The sequence below is a fragment of the Canis aureus genome, chromosome 32 (genome assembly GCF_053574225.1).
Source record: "Canis aureus isolate CA01 chromosome 32, VMU_Caureus_v.1.0, whole genome shotgun sequence".
NCBI lineage: Eukaryota > Metazoa > Chordata > Mammalia > Carnivora > Canidae > Canis > Canis aureus.
The window spans coordinates 42,218,708-42,239,045 of NC_135642.1; the positions used below are offsets into that span (position 1 = coordinate 42,218,708).

General features: G+C 54.3%; 1 protein-coding gene across 6 annotated transcripts in view; it reads left to right on the forward strand.

Annotated features, from left to right (window-relative positions):
- Positions 1–20,338, forward strand: part of CCDC33 (coiled-coil domain containing 33) — an 88,327-nt gene that overhangs the window by 31,589 nt on the left and 36,400 nt on the right. For all 6 annotated transcript variants that reach the window (XR_013370568.1, XM_077881867.1, XM_077881866.1 and 3 more), the window contains exons 8-11: positions 4,541–4,670; positions 5,249–5,382; positions 6,308–6,379; positions 18,050–18,244. Coding sequence is in view for 5 of the 6 variants with exons in the window: in XM_077881867.1 (XP_077737993.1) it covers positions 4,541–4,670; positions 5,249–5,382; positions 6,308–6,379; positions 18,050–18,244 (531 nt within the window). In the remaining variant the exon portion in view is untranslated. The remainder of the gene's footprint in view (positions 1–4,540; positions 4,671–5,248; positions 5,383–6,307; positions 6,380–18,049; positions 18,245–20,338) is intronic.

The following is a 20,338-nucleotide window of genomic DNA, read 5'->3' on the forward strand; positions in this document are numbered from 1 at the left end:
AGGGGCCCCTAGGTCCCAAGACCTGCCTCCAGGGCCTCCCGCATGTGGGGGATGGAGGCCAGGGGCCCTGGGACACCAGGACACTTGTCGAAGTTCATGAGGCCACATGGCATTCGGGCAGGTTGAGAACTCACAGAGGTGCGGGCGGCGAGGACCGGGCAGGCTTGCTGGTGGGGGGCAGGTGGGGGTGGGTGCCAGCCAGCAGCTTTCACGCTGCCCTTCCACTTTCCCTTCCTGCGCCTCCATCGCCTCACCTGACTTCAGGGGCGGTGGCTGGGCCAGGTAGTGTCCGGGGCCACCTGCCCCCTGACACCTTGAGCTGTTGTGACCTCCTCCCCACCCTGCCCACATGCCCGAGCCCTGCAGCGGCGATTTGAGGGCCTGGTGCACCTGGGTTTGCCTCTTGCTCTTGACTTGTGAGCTGCGTGGCCTTTGGTCCCTCCAGTCCCGGAGTCCTACCCTTACTGGGCTGTCAGCTGCACTCTAAAGGGCTCAGGTGCACACAGCGTGGGGGGTGGGGGTGGGGGCTTAGGGGCTCCTCCCCTGTCGGAGCTGCTCCTCCCCCAGTGTTAGATGCCCCCTGAGACCACAAGTAACAGACACCTCAGGGACGAGGCCCCACGAGGTTTGCCGTCACGCTGGGCACGGGGCCCTAGGCAGGCAGCTGCCGGAATTGGTGGATGTACCATGTCAGCGGTGTCCCCAGGACCTGCTCCCGACACCCCTGAATTGCCACCTGCAGCTGGCTAACAGCTCTTGGAAGCAAAATGTCAGGGCACCCCATCCAGGCAGGGCCAGGACCCGCGAGGGAGCCCCTCCCTTCCGCACCTGCACCTGCACCTGCGGCTTTCCTGAAGGCCCGGGACGCTCCCCTCTTGTCTCATGGGCCAGAATTGGGTCATGTATGCTCCTCTCAGCCAATTACGGGGGGCGTGGCATCACCGTGGGGTCTCTGAGTGACAGGTGTGGGGAAGGGGTGGGCCACCGGCCGAAGCAGGTCACCTGGGACGGAGGAGAGTGGCCCTTAGGGTCAGCTTCACGCCCCTGGAGGCCTGGTGATGAAGGCACCACAGTCAGTGAAGGGACGGTTGGGCCGCAGGGCCCAAAATGGGGCGGGACTCAGCAATTCCTCCCCCCTTGCACCCTGCACCTTTGGGGGGACCATTGCCCGACAGGCTGCCCCCGTTGGCCTGCCCTCCCTGCAGAGCTGAGGCAGAGTTCCTGGCCGATGGGGAGGAAGCAGAGGAGAAAGAAGTTGCCCACCGTCCTCCCCTAACTCAGCTCCCACGCCCGTGGGCACCCAGGCTCTCATGGGGCCCCTGTCGCGGGCCTCGTCTCTCGCATGGACCACAGGAGTGGCCTCCGCTCAGGCCCTTCCCCTGGACCCCTGGCTGACAGGACGCAGCCCTGGCGGGCAGTCACGGCTCCCAGGCCTACCGGCCCAGCCCCACAGGCTTCCGGCAGGTGCACTGGGTGCCCAGGTGTCCACATACATGCTGTCCTCTCCGGTCTCGCTGCACCCAGCCTAGAATGGCCCCTCCCTCGGATCCCCCCCGCCCCAGCCAGGAGTCCTTGCTTTCTCCTCCAACATCCCAGCTCCCACCACCCATACTTGCTTAGACCTCTGCATGGATCATAGGAGAGTGTGTGTGTGTGTGTGTGTGTGTGTGTGTGTGTGTCCGTGTCCCATCACCTAGGAAGATGGTGAGCTCCAGAGGGGACAGGGTCTGACTCTAGCTCCCCGAGATGCCCCGCAGCACTCCTAAGGTGTAGAGCATGGAGACGCCCCCAGGCGTCTCGGCTGAGTTCAGCTGAACTTTCACCTTGGTGGCCAAGCAGGTGTCCAGAGCCAGGGTGTCCTAGCTCCCTCGAGGTCCCCCAGCCTCAGCCTCTCCCCAGGATGCGCAGAGCCGGCTGTGGTAGGTGTGGGTGTGGATGCGGGGGCCCAGGGGAAATGCGAGGAGGCCTGTAGGGCCGTAGCCTTCACGTAATGAAGGCTCTGCCCCAGGGAAGGCGGGTCTGCCTCAGTGGCCAGGGGTTAATGGCTTTGCTGAAGATCACAGCGGAGGGTTAATCACATTCCTTAATTCTACAGCCCGCCATGGCCTTGCCCATTAGCGTCTGTGGTCAGTGGCTTCCCCGCCACACACCCTGCCCCCACCCCGCCACACACACATGCCACCAACACCTTCCCCGGGGCCCTGGCATCAGACTGCAAAGGAGGCTTAACCTGGAGTCCTTGCCGCTCCCCCTCCCTCCCTCCCTGCACACGCAAGAGAAGCCGCCCCTCTCTCCCCAGGTGGAGGTCCCAAGGGATCTCTCTTGGAGGAGGACTCCTGGGAACCCATTCAGGGAAAGACCTGTCCTTACTGAGCAGTCAGACACTATTTCTTGCTTAGTCGACTCCATTTGGACACATTAACAGGCCCCAGAGAGGACAGCCAGCAGCCATTAAATGTCCCCCTTCCAGGGTGGGAGCAAGGGATGGGGGCAGAAGAGGACTGAGTGCCCCAGGGCCTGGCAGATGGTCCAGGCTACAGGGAGGCCCCTGAGGCTCCCAAGAGAATGGGGCAGCTCTGGGATGGGCATGGTTTGGGGATCAGTCCTGAAAGACCATTCCCAAGCCCCACAGAACCTGGAAGCAGCTTCTTTAGCCTGGCCTGGTGGCCCCGTGGTTGTCCCTGAGCTCCCTCCAGAGCCCATTCTCAGGAACAGTCCGGTCACCCCAGTCACAGTCCCTGTGTTCAGGACCCCTAGCCCCAAAGTGACTGCAGCCCATGTCCCCAGGGGCAGGGGCCTAGGCAGACACAGCTGAGCCTTGGGCTGGGCCTCAGAGAACCAGAGCGGACACATTAGTGTGACAGGCAGGAGGGCCTGCCACCGCGGCGGGGGCGGGGGCGGGTGGACCCACACTGATATTTCAAGATCCTGCATCAATAACTCTCCAAGCCAGTGCATTTGTGCTGACCTTTCTGAGCAATGACGGGTTCCCGCAGGGGAGCGGGAGGTGGCAGCGGCCTCCACTGTCACTGACAGCCCCTGGCTGGGGACTAGGCGAGGCAGCCTCCGGGGGAGTCTGCACCAACGACCCCAGCCCCTCCCTGTGTGGGGACCATGCAGGGCAGCCTGCTGTGCTCCATCCCCCTTGTCCCACCTTCCAGCCTTTGCAGAGGCCTCCTCCCCCTGGAGTCCCGCCTTATTCCAGGCATCCTCCAGCCCTGCCATGCTTGGAACCACCACCACCTCTGTTTTCCCAGCCAGAAGACCTCCCTCCTCCCCTTTGCCCTCCCACGTCTTGCTTCAGAGCCGTCCTCTGGTCCTGCTTCCTGCAAGACAGCTTCTGTGACCACCGTCGGGAATGTCCCATGCAGCCCCCTTATTCGGGGCTCTAGTCAATGCCGTCTTGTTTCACTGTGTAAATATGACTCACGCCCGTGCCCCAGCTGGGGCCTGGTGTGCTATCAAATCCCCCAAATCCCCAAGGCCTGCGTTGCCAATGCACCAAGGCTCAGGCATCTGAAGAGCCTCTGCAACCCATGTGGGGCAGAGGGGGGCTGGGCCCAAGGGTGGAGTTCATGTCTCCTTTGGCCTCTATGACACCACCAGCCATGGGTGTGAGTGGGCGCAACTCTTTAGGAAAACAGTTTACCCACGAGTAGTCAAGTGCCTTAAAAGGCACATCCTTGAACTCAGCATTCCCATTTTGGGTACGCAGGAAATGATTTGAGACACAGAAATACATGTCAAAGAATATGCAATGCAGTGTTACTGTAGGGCCACGTGGGAAGGGGGAAACCAGGGCACCTGGACGTGACAAAATATCCTCTGGCTACTGAGATCATGGATACCAAGTATTATTTGTGACTCTGGATATGCTTAGATTTTCACAGTAAATGAAAAGCATAGGATGTTAGGATGACAATTAAGTACAGAATAGGCTTAGGAAAAAACTAGAAAGAAACACACAGCCTGGGGCACCTGGGTGGCTCAGTGGTTGAGCGTCTGCTTTTGACTCGGGGCATGACCCCGGGGTCCTGGGATGGAGTCCCACATCGGGCTCTTGCGGAGAGCCTGCTTCTCCCTCTGCCTACGTCTCTGCCTCTCTCTCTGTGTGTCTCATGAATAAATAAATAAAAATCTTAAAAAAAAAAAGAAACATACAGCCTTAGGACAGTTGTCTTTAGTGTAGGAATCTACGGTGTTTGGGGGGAGGGTTGTTTGTTTTTGTTTTAAGTAGGCTCCACACTCAGTGCAGAGCCCAACTTAGGGCTTGAACTTGTGACTCTGAGACCAAGACCTGAATTGAGATCAACAACCAGACGATTTACTGGCTCAGCCACCCAGGCACCCCTGGGGTTTTTCTTTTTAATCCTTCTACTTCTCCATATTTTCCAAAATTCATTCATTACACGTCTGTTGCCTTTATAATTGGGACGAACGTTTGTGATGTGTGTAGACACACACGTATGGCTATATCTGGACATCCCTCCATTTGGGAGAACCCATGGCCCCGCCACTGACTCCCACTATCTTCTTTCAGCTGTCCAAGCCTGGGGGACCCCCTGAGCTGCCCTCGTGGAATCAGTCCTTCCTCTTCCAAGGTCGAGATGGAGCCACCAACTTCTCAGAAGACACAGCCCTGGTGCTGGAATACTACTCCTCGACTTCCAGTGAGTGCCCCTTGGTGCCGGGGTAGCCGTGCATCAGGACCTGAGGACCAGGGGGTGCTCAGACCACCTGCCTCCGCCCCCTGCAGGGACGCCCCACTGCATGCAGACAGGTGGAGGAGCGCCTGCCGGGCGCCAGTTTCCCCTCCAAGCTGTGAGCCCTGAGGGATCTATCCCTCCGTCCTCACTGACGGGCACATGGGGAGGGGGTAGTCGTGTGATAAAAATGCACGGATCTAACATGGGAATAGGACCCGTGTGTCCTGCCCATGCCAAAGGACAAGGGAGCCAGGCAGGCGCTCCACCACGGAGAGAGTAAGGCCCCCAAGGGCAGAGACGGGGGAGATCCACGTACAACCTAGAAACACCAAATATGTGGAGAGCTGGCCTCGAATTCAGGGAGCCCTAAGAGCAGAGGAGGAGGCTACTTGGGCAGGGCAAGGCCAGGAGGCAGGGAAGTGAGGCGCGGGAGAACGGGATGTTAGGAACCAGAGGATCGAGCGCCTGCTGGAGCCTCCAACACGGGGCCCGGGGGCCTGGGCTGGGGTTCTGGCCGGAGTCCCAGCTGGTCCTCCCCGCAGTGAAAGGCGGTGAGCCCTGGACCCTCAGCAAGCCCCTGGGCGTCTCCGTGTTGCCACTGAAGAGCCGTTTGTACCGCAAGATGCTGGCAGGGAAAGGTCTGAATGGGCTTCGTGTGGAGAGGCTCCCCATCACTGTGAGTGCCCCCAGCAGAGCCCATGCCGGTGCCTGCTCCCGCCCCACCCCACCCTGTTCCACCTTGCCCCACTAACACCAGTGAATCTAGCTTCTCCGGCAGCTTCCCCCGGGGCCCCTACCACGGAAGCCGACCACTTTCGAGTGTAAGGAGTTCCCCAAGCTCCTGCCCCAGCGACAGGAAGAGAAGCACAGGGAGGCCCCACCGGACGGTGGCAAGAGTACAGGCCTGGGTTTAAATCCTGACTTGCCTTAGGTCTCACTGTGCAACCTGGGGCAAGTTTCTTAGACTTTCTGAACCTCAGAGTGCCCACTTCTAAAACGGGATCAACATGCCTTTATAGGATCTCTCTGTAGGATAAGAGAGCCAAGAGCCCAGGCTCTAGAGCCTGACTGTCTGGGTCCAAATTCTGGTTCCACCTCTCATTAGATTATATGACTGCGGGAAAAATTAAAGTCCTGGTGGCTCAAGTTCCTTGTCTGTAAAATGGATTCATAGTAATAGAATTTTTCTCATAAGGTTGCAGTGAGGTTTTGTTTTTTTTTTTTTTTTTTTTTGAGGAAATATGTGTAAAGTGCTTAGAATAAGTTCTCAATAAGAATTAATCATCATGGTTTATTTCTATGCCACTTTTTCCCCTAGAATACTTCTGGCCTTCCTGACATAATAGACCTCAGTAAATGGGACTTTCGCCCCTGTGCCAGGACGCAGGTCTGGAAGTGCCAGTCAGGTCTTCAGTGGAGCCGGGAAGGGAGGTTCGAGGCAGTGAGGGTGAGCAGAGGCAGGAGACCAGCTCCTGCCTCCCTCTCACTCCCCAGGCAGAGCCCCCAGCAGGCCCCCTCTTGAGGAATCCGTAGCAACGGGCAGATCAGAGGCAGAAGCTGCCCTGGCCAGCATGGACTGACTGCTCCGCTCTCCTCCCCAGGACACCAAGCTGAAAACCATAAATGGTGAGGCCCCCACAGTGGATATCTCCTTCCAGCTGCTTTCCTCTGAGGTAAGGCTGCGGGGATGTGGAGGGCAGCCGAGCGCCAGCTCCTGTAGCCCCGTGGTGGGTTCCAACCCCCTGCACAATTGCTGGCCTTGTCCAGGGGCTGGGGCCAGAGGCTCTGGGGAGGAGGGGAGGAGGAGGCTTTGGCTAGAAATGTCTGAGGGTGATTTAAGGCTCCAGAAAGCGAGACAGTAAACTGAGATTAGGAAGAGGAGAGCTGAGAGAAGAGGCCCCCCAGGCCTGGGAGTCGGACTCTAACTCAGCCCAAGGCAAGCCTGCCTCACTGGGATCAAAGTTCTACAAGTCCTACAATGGGGATTTGTTCAAGTCCTACAAACCTACAACTAGGATGTCAGCTTCCATGGCTGTGTAACAAACTGCTACAAACCTAGCGGCTTAAAACAGCACCCATTTATGGGCTCACACTTGTATAGGTGGGCAATCCGACAGGGCCCGACTCAAGTCAAGATGTTGGCAAGGTCGCATTCCTTTCTGGAGGCTCTGGGAAAGAGTGTGCTTCCGAGGCTCCCAACATCTCTGTTTCCTCGCTGGCTGTCAGCCGGGGGGCCTCTCGGCTGCTGCAGCCTACCTACATTCCTTCTCCCAGGGCCCCCCTCCACCTTTCAGCCAGCAGGGATGTCAAATCCCCCCCCTACATACCTCAAAACTCCCTGGCTTTCTCCTTTGTCAGCAGCCAGAGAAAACCCTCTGCTTTTAGAGGAGCTGATGTGGTGGGGGAGGCCCACTCTGATAATGTACCCATCTCAAGGTCAACTGTGCCACGTGACGTGAGCCCCAGGGTCATAGCTCCCCATAGGCATGGGTGCTGGGGATTAGGGTGTGAAATCTTGGGGGCCCGCTTTTGGAATCCTGCCTACCACAGCTGGGTTGATCCAAGTGGAAAGCTACTACCGGCCGAGCCCCGCCTGATGGATGGGATCCCTTCCTCCAGCCAGTGCTCCCTGGACTCTGAGTCCCGGCTGGACCCTGGTCATTTGGCTCCTGGCAGGCACCTTCTGCCACTTTGTAGTCTGGGATGCTAAGACAGACACAAAGCGGGGATGTGGGCAGGTCAGGACCATGAGCCCGGAAACTAGTGACCAGGGGCCAACTTCTGGGTCAGTCCCCTCCTGTCAGCTTCCCACACCAGGAAAAATAGCCACTAGCGCTGGGGTAATACTTCCCTGTGACCTCACCCATGGAGCACACAGGGAATTGCCTGGTATAGGGTAAGAGGCACATATCTGGGAACGTAGCCACTCGAAAAATGTGTCCCTACAAGGCCTCTGGTAGGTACCTGGGACTTCCCATTAGCACTTCCCCCTCTGGAATGTTCGGCATTGTCTTCTAATTCCTGATTCCTCTAATTCCTGGTGAAAGAGAGTTTGTTAGATACAGCCTGGCACACACCCCTGCTCCCACCCCCACCTCCATCCCCACATCGGGTGTAGGACCAAGAAGGTATTGGGAGGGGAGGACATAGAAGCAGCAAAAGACCCTAAGAAAGAATGAGGGTCCTTAGAGAAAATGTCACAGATTTCCCAGATTGGAGCTCAACCCCCCACCACCTCTTGCCGGGGTCTTGGGGTCTTGAGTCTGCCGGTGGCCACTGCCCATCCCTTCCTCACCTGCCCCTGCCTCCCAACCCTTCACTGGGGTACATGTGTCCTGAGGACCGAAAGGAGCATCAAGTGCCCCTGGTCAGGCCATTGGGGGACCCAGGCAGGCAACAGGCAGGTGGACCGGACCCTTCCCCAGTCGCCCAAGGGCTAGGCACAAAGGTCTCATTGATGAATTATTCACCAGAGCTGTGCTAAGTGCAGAATTAATCCCTTTCCTTCCAGCTGGCGGCCTCACTAAATTATCCCTCCAAGTCATGCGGGAAAACGCTGCCGAATTCATTTAGCGGCTGAGTGTTTTGATCTGGGCCTTGTGATTTTAGCTTCCCCTTCCCCCAGCCCCCTCCCCCTGGAGGCGGGTAAAAAACCTTTCAGTAATGGATTTCCGAGAAGAAAGGAAAAGAAAGGGATCAAGATTGGGTGTGAACCAGGAAAATAGTACCAGAGGAAATTCAGATTCTGCAGCCAAGCATTCACACACAAACACAGCTCCACACTCGCACACTCCTCACACCATCGCATGAGACGGTCCCATATGCACAGATATGCACACGTGTGCACCCCCACCCCCCTTTGCAAGGGTGCACACGCTTAATGCGTATACCCATGTTCGCACACAATGCAGGCTGCCACACAGACATTTTCACACCCCTGTTGGCGTGCACAGAAGCTGCATATCTTTGTGGCTAAACTGTTCCTTGGTGACACTATATGTGAATTGGCCCATAACTGACTCACTTTGATTCTAGAATCTTGAACTCCAATTTTGGGGCAAATGTGGTGGGTTCCATATAGGTTCTTGCAGCCAGGGCACCCAAGCCATTCATTGGCTGTCCTTGTGGATACAATGAGGAGAGGGAGGGACTGGCAGCCATGGAGCCCATCTGCCTTTTTTCACCCTCTTCGGGCTTGGACCTGGCTCTCTGCTAGCATCTGAGCCCTTTTGGCATCCTTCTCGCTAGGGGTGGTGGGAGAGTGTTGAGAGCTGATGAACAGGTGGATGGTGTCGTAGCTGAGCCCAGAGGGCCCAGCCCCAGCTCCCTCACTCACCATCGCCCTCACGATCACAACACTGGTGTTCTCTATGCCACTGCCAACATTTATTGGGCACCTACTGTGTAGCAGATACTGTCCTGGTTTGAGAGATCTTACAGTCCTCATAAAGCTTGCATTCTTCGAGGAATCCAGGGAATGTGGACCAGACAACCAGCAAGTGAGTTCATGAGTAGCATCAGCTCCTGGTAAGAGGCCTGACGAAACCCAGTGAGAGCAAACACTTGACAGGCTCTGAATTCCTTGCCTCTTCCTGTTGCACCTATGATGTTGTCTGCAAATTCATGGTGGAAGGTACCTGGCCTTCATGTCTGCATTCTTGCCTGAGGGACCACGACCATTGCTTCTTCCATCTTTTAAATCAAACACTGCTCAAAGCTCCACCGCCTGAAGCCTGGGATCTTAGAGTCCCAAGGACACTCTGGCTGCAGGGGGGCTTGGGATAACGGGCCTCCTGGGGCCCCTCGTCCGTGTGGCTAATGGTTCCATCTCAAGGGCAATTCCCTGCAAGTAGTCAGACGTGCTACTGAAAGGTGATGCTTCAGGAGAAATAAATACACATGGCCTATTTGGGTACCGCCCTCCTGAGGACACATCCTCTTTCTCCTGAGCCTCCATGGGACAGAGACATGTTATCCTGATTAATTGAGGTTTTGGTGAACACCAACCCCCCACACCCACTGCTTCCACATCACCCATTGTCAGAGCCCTGGGAACAAGAGCATTGCAGAATTTCCAAACAGGCAGAGACCACAGAGCTGTCTCTCAGGAGCCCACCCTGGACAGGATTCTCCCTGACAACATCCACTGCAGGTGGACTTAACCTTACTCTGCCATGACAGGATGCTTACTACCACCAGAAGTGCCTTGTCCCATGGCTCAGTGGCCACAACAGATAGAAATGATCACCTCCCACTGAGTCCACCCTCTCTGTGCCCCCAGGCTCCTCCGTGCAGCCCTGGCAAGCCCCCAGTGCTGGGGATACTGGCACACGGTCAGCCATCCAGCATGCTGCCTGGCACACCAGCCAGCAAAGCCTGCAGGTTCTGTGAATGGCAAGATGGACTGTGCTCAAAGCTAGGTCTGTTGGCCATGGGTTAAGCTTTTTCCCTCTGATGGGACTTGTCTACAGGCACCTGCTGCTGAGAGTGATCTGCTTTCAGCTGGAGTTGTGTGTGTAGATGAATATGTGAGTAACTACATAGATTCACCAAAACCAGAAAAACAGACTCTTGCATATATGCCACAAACTTCCCTTTATCACACATGCTGTGGGGGTTGGCCTTGGAGGTCCATTCGGCTCTAGGAATCCATAAGCCTATGGCTACTCCACATATACATATATGAATAACCTTTTGCTCTCTTCCACTTTCCTTCTGATGTTGGCCTCTTCCCTTTGAAGAGTGTGATCTGGTCCCCCAGGAGTCTGTGCTTCTCCAGGCTAAGTAGTCTGCCTCTTTTAATGACCTGGTTTCAAGATCCCACAGCATCCTAGGTGCCCTCCAGCTTACAGGAAACCTCTTTGAAGCGAGGCCCATACTGACCAGGTTTCCTAGGCTGACCCATGTGGACTGGAGCCCAGCATGCACGTGATAGATGCTCACTGTGTCAGTGCTGCCTCCTTGCATGGAAATGTGCCTCCTGCAAGGTGGGACAAGTCTATGCAGTCATCTGGGTGTCTGACAACAGTGTGCCCTCTCCAGCTGGGATTTGGAATCCAGAGTCTTATGCAGGCAGAGATGGGGCCCCTCACACTGGGTGGCTGCCTCCTTCTTAGCCCACAAGCCTGAGAGGTGCTGGAAGGACTTGAAACCCATGCATTTCCTTGGACTTTGGCACAGGGTAGGTGCCCTTGAGGAGAGAAGGAGATGGCCCCTGCTGCCACCCACTGAGGGAAGTGGTGGTTCCCACAATCCCTTCGGACCCTCCCCCTTCCCTGTTCTTGCAGGGAGAGGCAAGGCAGGTCTTCAATGCCATGCAAAGGGCTGCCTGGTGTTTTCACTCAAATCAGCCACAAAGCTCTCTGGAGACCAAACCAAAGTGGGGACAGGTGGCTGTTTAACAAATGTGGAGGTGAGGGCAGGTAATAGGCAGAACCATGCTGGTTTTTGACGAATTTTTATAAGTTTCTATGAAAGCTCTGGGTTGGTCCTCAGAGAAGCCCCAACATAAACCTGCCTCCATTTCCTCATGAAGCACAGCTGCCTAGAAGGCCCAGTGTTCAGGATGGCACGATAGCATCCTCCGCTGGTTTTGTCCTCTGAAGGGTTCTGTCCCCACCCCCAAGACTCCAGCTCTGAAAATGCTACCACAAGGACAATGATGGATCCCGAGAAAAAGGACCCTTTCCCCTCCCACAACCGCACAACATCCTGCCTGTCTTCCTTTCCACCCCATACCCCCTACACAAACAGGGTGCATCCTTAAGTCTGGGTTTGAATCCTGGATCTTTCACTATCTTAGCCACCCTGAGTCCCACCTTCCTCATCCACAGAGGGGAGGTGTGATCCCTACCAGCCAGGAATGTAGTGAAAATTGAATGAAGGAGCATGTGTAAGTGCCCAGCCCAGTGTAGCTGCTGACAAACATGCTGAACTCATCAGAGATGAGGACAGGGCTCCTGGGGGAGGGGAACAATGAAGCCTTGCTAATCTGTCACTCGGCGCCCGCCCCTCATGACAGCCGCTCCACCAGATTCACATCCATAAGGACATCAGGAGGCCTTGTCAAGTGCTGAAGATAAACATCACCAGCCCCACATTTGGTCTCACAGCAATTTTTCAGGGAATGAAGAAATGGAGAAGAGACAGACAATCATCTCTCTAGAGGCCAGAGATGCTGAAGTCCCCAGTGTACCCTGCCTTGAGCTGGGAGCTGTGGAGGAGATGGAGAAAGAGGAGACCTGCTTTCTGGCCTGTGAGTGGGCAGGGCTGGACCAAGAGCCATACTGCATGCTCACCCCAATGGCTCACCAACCACAGGATTCTGTTGCCTTGAGAAAGTGAGCCCATGGCTCGCAGCCAGAGATGGAAAGTATTGAGTCAGGATACAGTGATGGCTATCGAAGCTGGACATTTGGGCCCTCCCCTGGCCTGCTCTGCTCTCTCTCATGTACAACCGTTGGGTTGAGGAAGGGGGGCGGTGAGAGAGGGCAAAGCTTCCAGACCAAACTATTCAGAGAGTGGGGGCAGAACTTTTCTCAAAGCCACACTATCATAGCTTAGACCTTTCTTCAGCCAAACCATATGTACCCCCACTCCACCCGAGGCCATTCAGGCATGAATTGTTAGCCAGTTTTTAGATCTCCAACCTGTGCCAAGCAGTAAAGCACCCTGGCAGGTCATTACCACCCATCTTGCTAAGGTTTCTGGGTGAAGTACACTGAGCATACAAAGGTCAGGGGAAGAGTCACAGGAAAGAATGGTTTGAGCTATGCCTCAAGGAATGGCTTGAAAATTGGCAAGGCAGAAGGAGTCACAGACACAAAGCCATGGAGCCATGACAGTATCAGAAGCACAGGGGACGAATGGTGGCTGTTGTGGGCAATGAGACTGGAGAGTTAGATGGAGCCTACTCTGTGGAGGGCCTGGATGCCAGGATGCAGGTTTAGACTTTGGTGGTGGTGGTTCAAAGCGGTTTTGGCAGCAGTAAGATGTGATCTGATCCATTTCCAACTCTATTTTGGTATCTCTAGATGACAATGGAGGAACCCAATGGGAAAGATTAAATGCAGAAAACCCAGGTTCCAAGCTAACGAGAGTGAGCCCACAGACTGTCCAATGAGCTATAGGCAAGGCTCTATTTAATACTAAAATCCTTCCCAGAATTTTAAAATATCCCAATCACTGGCTCCCCTCCCCTGACCCCACAACTTGCTTTTAGATTAACCCTCTGAAACCATTTTCTGGAGAATGAATTATGGTCCCAGTGAGGATTAACACTCAGACCCTCTTCTGCTAGCAGACAGACTCAGAGCTTCCAGCCCCAGCGCAGGTGCAAGACCATGCAGGATGCCTTAATGAGGCTTGTGTTATGCATGGAAGGCAGCAAGCACTCTTGGAGGGCCCCGTTTTCTGAGCCTCGCCTTCAGCTGAAGAGATAAGAACCTACAACTGGGGCCACAGGAAATGACAAAGCAGTGACTGATCAGGGAGCTGCTACACGGGGCTCATTATGATGCTTGCCAGCGGGCGAGACACCCTTATCAGGGAGAAAATTGCATCAGGCCTCCTGAATTACTAGCGATTGGAAGCAGATTTCTTGGGACGCACTTTGTTAGATACCTAATGAGTGGGATACAGGCGGGCAGAGCCCAAGGCCGGCGGGGCGGGGGACAAATGTCTTTGTTAAACAGAATTTGTCAGTTTCCGCTGCAGGTTCCCCGGGGAGGGTTCAGGGCCAGCTAATTGAATTAAGAGCCTGTGAGCTCCAGCGAGAAGCTCAGGGCGGGGCGAGCGGCGGGCAGGCCTGAGGGCGGGCGCGCTCAGCACCAAGGACAGCAGCTGCACCCTGGCTAGTGGGGTAATTGCCAGGGCAGGCTGGAACTGTTGCATTTTGCATGATTAGGGATCTAGGGGACCGAGTGGGTAGGAGGGAGGCAGAAGATGTTAGGGGAGGAGGAGGAAACAGGTGACCCAAGAAGCCTCGAGTCTGTGATGCTATTGGCCTGGTCTGTCCCAACAGACCCTCCTCTGCAGGCAACGGCGAGGCCTGAGAGGCATGAGGAAGGGAGTCTTCTCTCCACCATGACACTCACGTGGTGTGGGGCAGCTGCGGCAACACGAGCAGCGGCGGGCTGTGCAGCGAGCCTGAGCCGGTGCATGGCTGTGCATTGCTTTGAGCTTTCAAAGTAGGTCTCCCAATTACAGCCCTAATGAAGCAGGACGCGGTGCAGCCACGGAACCACAGAGTGAGGGGGCCACTTGTCAGCCCCAAGCTGCCTTCACAAGCAGGGGCAAGGCCTGCCGAATAGCAAAGCAAACAAGCCAGCCTCTGGGGTGGGCTAGCAGCCTCCACCCCCACCTGGAAGAAAGGGGGAGAGCTAGGTAAGGCTGGGCTTAAATAGGGAGGAGTAGTCCCCAAGGCCCTATCCTCTCTCCTCATCCTCATTTTAGCACTGTCTCCCTCCTCCATGCTCCACCCTGACCACCCACATTCGGAGCAGCCTGGCCCCTTCTTATAGCCCCAGACAAGCTCTCTTCCCATGAGAAGCAAGGAAGAAGGGCACACTTGCCTCCCCACAATGTGGGTAGACTGAAGCTGAGCAGTCTGAATAGGCGATATTAAGAAGAATTTAGGTACTGTGTGGGGCATTGTGGGCCTCCTGGTGCCCCTTACCTCACATGACAAGAGCAACAGCTTCTGGACCTCCCTTTGGGGCCTCTACTGTGTGGGAGTCTAAAGATTTTTCTATAAAAGTCACCCACTTGCTTGCCCCCAACTCCCAGGGCAGGATGGATCCTGACAACGTTGATTAGAGCGGGAGAGTAGAATTGTGGGCAGGAGTCCTGCAAGGACAGGTGTGGGAGGTGGGGAGGTACTAGCATGAAGCAGCTGTGGGAACGGGTACAGTCCAGAGCCCGCTATGGAGAGTTCAGAGCAGAGTAGATCCACTGAGTCTGGTAAGGGCTACAGGTAGAGCAGCTGTGGGTCCAAAGGTACAGAAGAGTTGACATTCATCACTACTCTGCCTTTCCTTCCCTCCTCCTCAGAACATCTTCCCCCCATAATCTGCCTCAGAGACTGACAAGGTGAAGTCACTGGTCTGGACTGAGGGGCCAGTGTCATTTTAATTTTATCTCTGTGATGGAAAATTAAATGAATTATATACATCATAAATTTCAGAATCCTACGTAAAAGTACCTGGTGAGTGGATGTGAGGGTGATCTGGCTGCAACATCTCTCACCCCATTGATCACCAGATTGATTCAGCTGATCTGGTTGGCTAGGCAGATGTCCCCTTCCTCCCTCACTGCTCCACATGCATCCCTCCCGAAGCTGTGCTGTCTAGATATTGAAGGCCAGTTCCTCAGTCAAGGGTATACGAGTAGCTGCGCTCCCCTGCTAGAACCTCTAAAGCTCTCAAGGTCCATTTGTTGGAGAACACAGGGTAGTCAAGCTTCCAAGACTCCAGACACGTCTAAATGAGTCCCTACTTATGACAATCTGCCTTTTAAAAAAAATTTTTTTTTAAGTACCTGGTAAGTGCCCTGCTTTGATGAGGAACCCAGTAAACGTCAGCTCTGGGTCACTGAGTTTACCCAGCTGGTACTGGGCCTACACAGGGTAGATGTCAGAGAGACAGGCTATGGGGGAAGGGACTCCCTCTGCAATGTGTCCCTGCTTTCAGAGCTGATGGGGCACCTCTGGAGACCTCTCTCTTGATTTCATTACTTCCACTTCCTCCCCTAACTGGATTAGATGGCAGTCTATGAAATCCAGGGCAGCAAGATTGGCTTTCTGCCTGGAAATGAGGAGAGATGTCATTACAGGTCCTGAATCAGCATCTCGCCCCAGTCCCAGGGGCCACCTGGTCAATGGGGAGTCCGTCTTTGCCCTGGCTAGTTGTTCTTTCCTTCACTCTCTCCTGTATCCATCTACCCACGCATCTCCAGTAATCATTCTGTAGTTCTCCTGCTACAGCCAGTCTGGTGTTCAGCTATTCTGAGCAGGAGACACATGTGGTGCTTTTTTCTATCTAAAACACGAAGATGGGGCACTTGGGTGGCTTAGTTGGTTAAGCATCTGCCTTTGGCTTGGGTCATGATCTCAGGGTCCTGGAATAGAGCCCCACATTGTTGGGTTCCATGCTCAGCAGGGAGTCTGCTTCTCTCTCTCCCTCTGCCCCTTTCCTTGCTCCTGTTCTGTCTCCCTCTCTCAAATAAATAAATCTTTAAAGAAAAGAAAAAACTCAGAGACAACAAGACAACCCCAAACCACCTGACTTAGATGTTATCCAAAGGCACTGGTGTGTTCAGTGGGGAGGCTCTAAACGAATCTCGCCCTCCCTAAACCATAGCTACTGGGAGAGGCAGATGAGAGAGGTGGCCAGGTCTGAAGCCCAGGGGCAAAACAGGCCTGGAAGTTTGGGTACAATAGGTGCCAAAATCAGACTCAAGGTCACTCAATGCTTCACTCTTCTCATTTCAAGAATCTTCATGTAACTGCTTTCTCTTTGGAAGTGTCTGTCCTTGTACCCATCTGACAGGGTGGGTCAGAGATGAGGCCCAGACTGGACTGGATACCTCTGTTCTTGTATGACCATCCCTTACTCTACTGACAGAGGCCTGAAAGGACTTCCTGTTAATTTCTGTATGCTAAATTTTATATTTTTAAGATTTAATTAATTAATTAATTAATTTCTTTATTTAAGAGAAAGAGTAATGCATGCAAAGGGAGGAAGGGCAGAGGGAGAGGGAGAGAATCTCAAGAACCAGACTCTGCACCTAGTTGGGAGCCTGACTCGGGGCTCAATCTCATGACCCTGAGAACATGACCTGAGCTGAAACCAAGAGTCAGACGCTTAGCTGACTGAACCACCTAGGCAGGCATCCCATGAACTTCTGCATATCAAATTTTATTTTAAAAGGGCATAAAGGAATCATTAGTTAAAGGATCCAAGTGGTAAAATGAACGGTCCTTATCCTGATTCATCTGGTTCATATGTGTGGGTTTTCATATAGTGTCCACTTAAAGAGAGGCTTACCTGCACTTGTTCTCCCTCTGTTTGTTCAGGGACAGACATTCAAGCACCTCTAACGTTGAGCACATCCTGTCCTGGTTGGCACTATGCCCCTTGTTCTATTTGCTTCTAGCACAGATGGTGGCATATTTATCTGCTATGTGGCTAAGACAGAACTCCAACAACTGATGTGGGGTAGAAGCTGGTTGCCTTTGAGCTCCCTACAGCCTTTGAGCAACATGCACGTTAGGGCTAACCATGGATCTCCACCAGAGCTTTAAAGCAATCTCTCCTAAAGGGAACATAACACATGTCTCTAAGCCCAGGGAACTTAAAGTTCGGGCAGAAAAACAAAAATGGCAAATGAGCCTGGAGTTAGAGAACAGTGTGAGAGCAGAGAGAGCCAGCTGCTGGTCTGGAACATTCCAGAAAAGCCTAAAGTGAGTGTGGGTGGAGGCCATCAAGATTTCCTGGAGAGGCTGGGATCTGAGTGGGGCTGGGTTCTAGACAAGCAGGGATGAGAGCTGTGGTCCTGCCAAGGGAAGAAGGAAAGAGGAAAAAGAACCTGGAAAGACAAAGAGGAGGCCCAGCAGAGTAGAGAGAGGAGACTGTTTAACAGGTAATAAGGTAGAGGATAAGGCAGGCATGGAATGGAAAAGAAATCTACCCAGCAAAGGGTGTCAAAGGCGCAAGGCTGTTGCTACCGTACCAGACGTGAGAGTCCTGGATGGCATGGTTCGTTTATTCCTGGAACAAATATGTGTTGTGCACTTACAATGAGGCAGCCACTGGGGATGAACAAAGTCTCTGCCTACATGTCACTTGTGTCCTAGTGTGGGGAGGAGAGGAGGGAGGCAGACACTAAACAAGCAAAAAGAGTTTTTGCAAGTTTAATTTTCTGGCAGAGTTGAGTACTGTGAAGAGTAAAATGGATAATGTGAATAGAGTACAGTAGAGGAGGGGTGACTTTAGAGAGAACGGGCCTCTATCTTGAAGGCCAGGGCCCATCCGGGAAGATCACATCTGGGCTGAGACCTGAATGACGAGAAGAGGACAGCCCTGTAAAGACCCATGAGGCTTTCTGGGCAGAGAGCACAGCAGATGGAAAGGCCCTGAGGCAGGAAAGAGCTTGGCTCGTTGGAGGAATGCCAAGGATAGTGAAGGACAGTGTGGTGAGGCCAGTGAGCAAGGGGGTGGATGGTAGGAGGTAGACAGGGGCCCGCATGCAGGGCCTCCTGAGCCATGAAGAGGAGAAGCTTGAAGGATCTAGAAAGTACACTTGTGGTAGAAAGACACAAATTTCTTTGCACCTTCTCTTCCCAGAATCCAGAAAACTTCTTGACGCCAAACAACAGCCAAGTTCTTCCCATCCTAGACCCCAAGATCTTAGATGAAAAGCTGGGTACCATCCGTGAATCCTGGTCCAAGGCCACGGTGAGCTCTACAATGGAATCCAGCACATCTACCACTCAGGAAGCAGAGGAAGAGCCTCAGTCACCCAAGATGCCCCATGAGATGGTGAGTGTTTCCACTCAGCACTGGGAGGGCCAGAGTGGTGATGGGGTCACAGGGAAGGGGTTTGGCCGTCACCTGGTCACTCTTCAGGTGGCAACGAGGCCTCCCTTCAAGCACACTCCGTATGTGACTTACCCCAAAGCTAAACTGGTGGAAGGTGTGGATTCTTCATTTTACAGAGTTTCTTCATCTTTTGAATGGAACTCCCAACACAATTTCCCTCGGGCAAACCCAACACTTGTAAGACACCATCCATTGACTCAGGTAGTGAGCAACCCAGAACTTTCTCAGGTACACGTCCACTGGGTAAAGGAAAGCCCCTCTGAGTCATTAGTTTTGATTTCTCAAAGAAGAGTTTGGGGCTCAAAGAAAAGAGGACGTCATCTCTGGTTAGAGTCTGTGTCCTTGGTCATGCCCCCTCCTGGCAGGAGACCAGATGCTGGGAAAGGGTTGATGAAGTGGCGAAGGTGGCATCTTAATTTGGTGAAGGGTCAGTGCTGAGTCCTGGCCCCTTCATGCAAAGAGGTGAAGAACAGGCTACCTGTAAGACAGTCCAGTCAAAGTCTCCTGCAGGGGTACCACGGGTCCCTTCATGCGTGGCTCCCCCCGTTCTTCCACAGCTGATCCCATGGGGAACATGGATCAGAAAGATCCTGAGGAAAGGCCCCAGCCAAGGCCACTGGCCCCTAGGGAAGCCCAGGGCCTCTTCCTCTCAGGACCTGACCCTCTCCACCGACAGCCTCCGCATCTTCCCCTGGCACTTCTGCACCTTTCTGAAACATGTCCCGTCAGATGAGTAGGAAGGTTTGCAGACTGCTGGGTGTGCCCAGGGTGCTCCCACGTGGACTGCCCCTGGCCACCCCGGAGCAGGTCCAAGAGCACTCACGGGCCACCTTCTACACCCCCTTGTCTCACCTCTGCCCCTTGGGAAACAGCTCTAGGGACTGACCTGCCAGCCCGGCTCTCAACTCGGTTGAAAATAAACATTCAGACCTTGTCTTTGGAGACTTTGGCAGCATGAATAGTGCCCGTGGTCACTCTTCATCGTCTCTTAAGGATTCCGCTGTATGAGATGGTTCTAGACTGCAGCTTGAGAAGTCAAGGTTAGCCAAGAGCAGGAACTGTTCTTAAGCAAGAGGCCGAGTAACCATTGTGAATGGTGGAGGGGAGGAGGAGAAATAAGTAGCCCAAGGGCATGACGACAAGATTCTGGAAGGTTCTGAGCGCCTACAAGGGGGATTAGGGCTCCCCTGTACCCACAGGCCGAGTGGCTGTGAGTTAGCTGCATCATCCAGAGATGTGTTGCCCTCTCTGGGAATCACGCAGTAGCCCTGTTGGCGGGCTCGTCCCTCTACCTTCCCCCTTGCTGGGCACCCGGCTAGATGGTGGTATCTCCTAATTTGATAAAGGGTGGCAATGAGGAGGCCCCGAGGTGGGGTGACCCTGCCGAAGGCTTCCAAACCCCACTGTCCCATGCTGCCTTCCCCAGGCCTGTGCTGTTCAGCCAACCTGACACCACTGGGTCCCTCAGACGCTCATAGAATATTCAGTACACTGGGCCTGCCCTTCTCCCTTGCCCATCACACCGTGTCAGGCCCCCTTTCCCTCCCAACCCTGCATCATCTGTCCCTTCCCACCTCTCTCTCTCAGCTCAGATTTACCATCTGGCTATTCCTACCTCTGGTTCTTTGCCCTTGTTGGGTCCGGAAGACCCAGCCCCCAGTTCCAGCTCCTACCCACTCCCCAGAGCCCGCCTGGACCGGGGCGGGACCCAGACATTCACATGGCCGGCAAAGCCCCATCCCAAGCAATAGAGCGTGGGTGAGGAGCAACGTGCAGCTCCGTGAAATCGCAGGTAGCCATGCAGCAATGGGTCACTGTTCCATAGCAACCAAACAAAATTACATAGCGATAGACGAGCTCATGCAAACAAGAGACAAAGTGACAAGCAATAGAACGCAGTCAGGGAGCGGTGCAGTATCGTTGCATAGCAATAGACCCCAGCCCTGCAGTGACCCTCCGCGGCACATATTACAGGACACGCGACCGCAGACTGCCGTGGTAGTGAGCACAGAACACAGCACGTAAGCTGCAGGC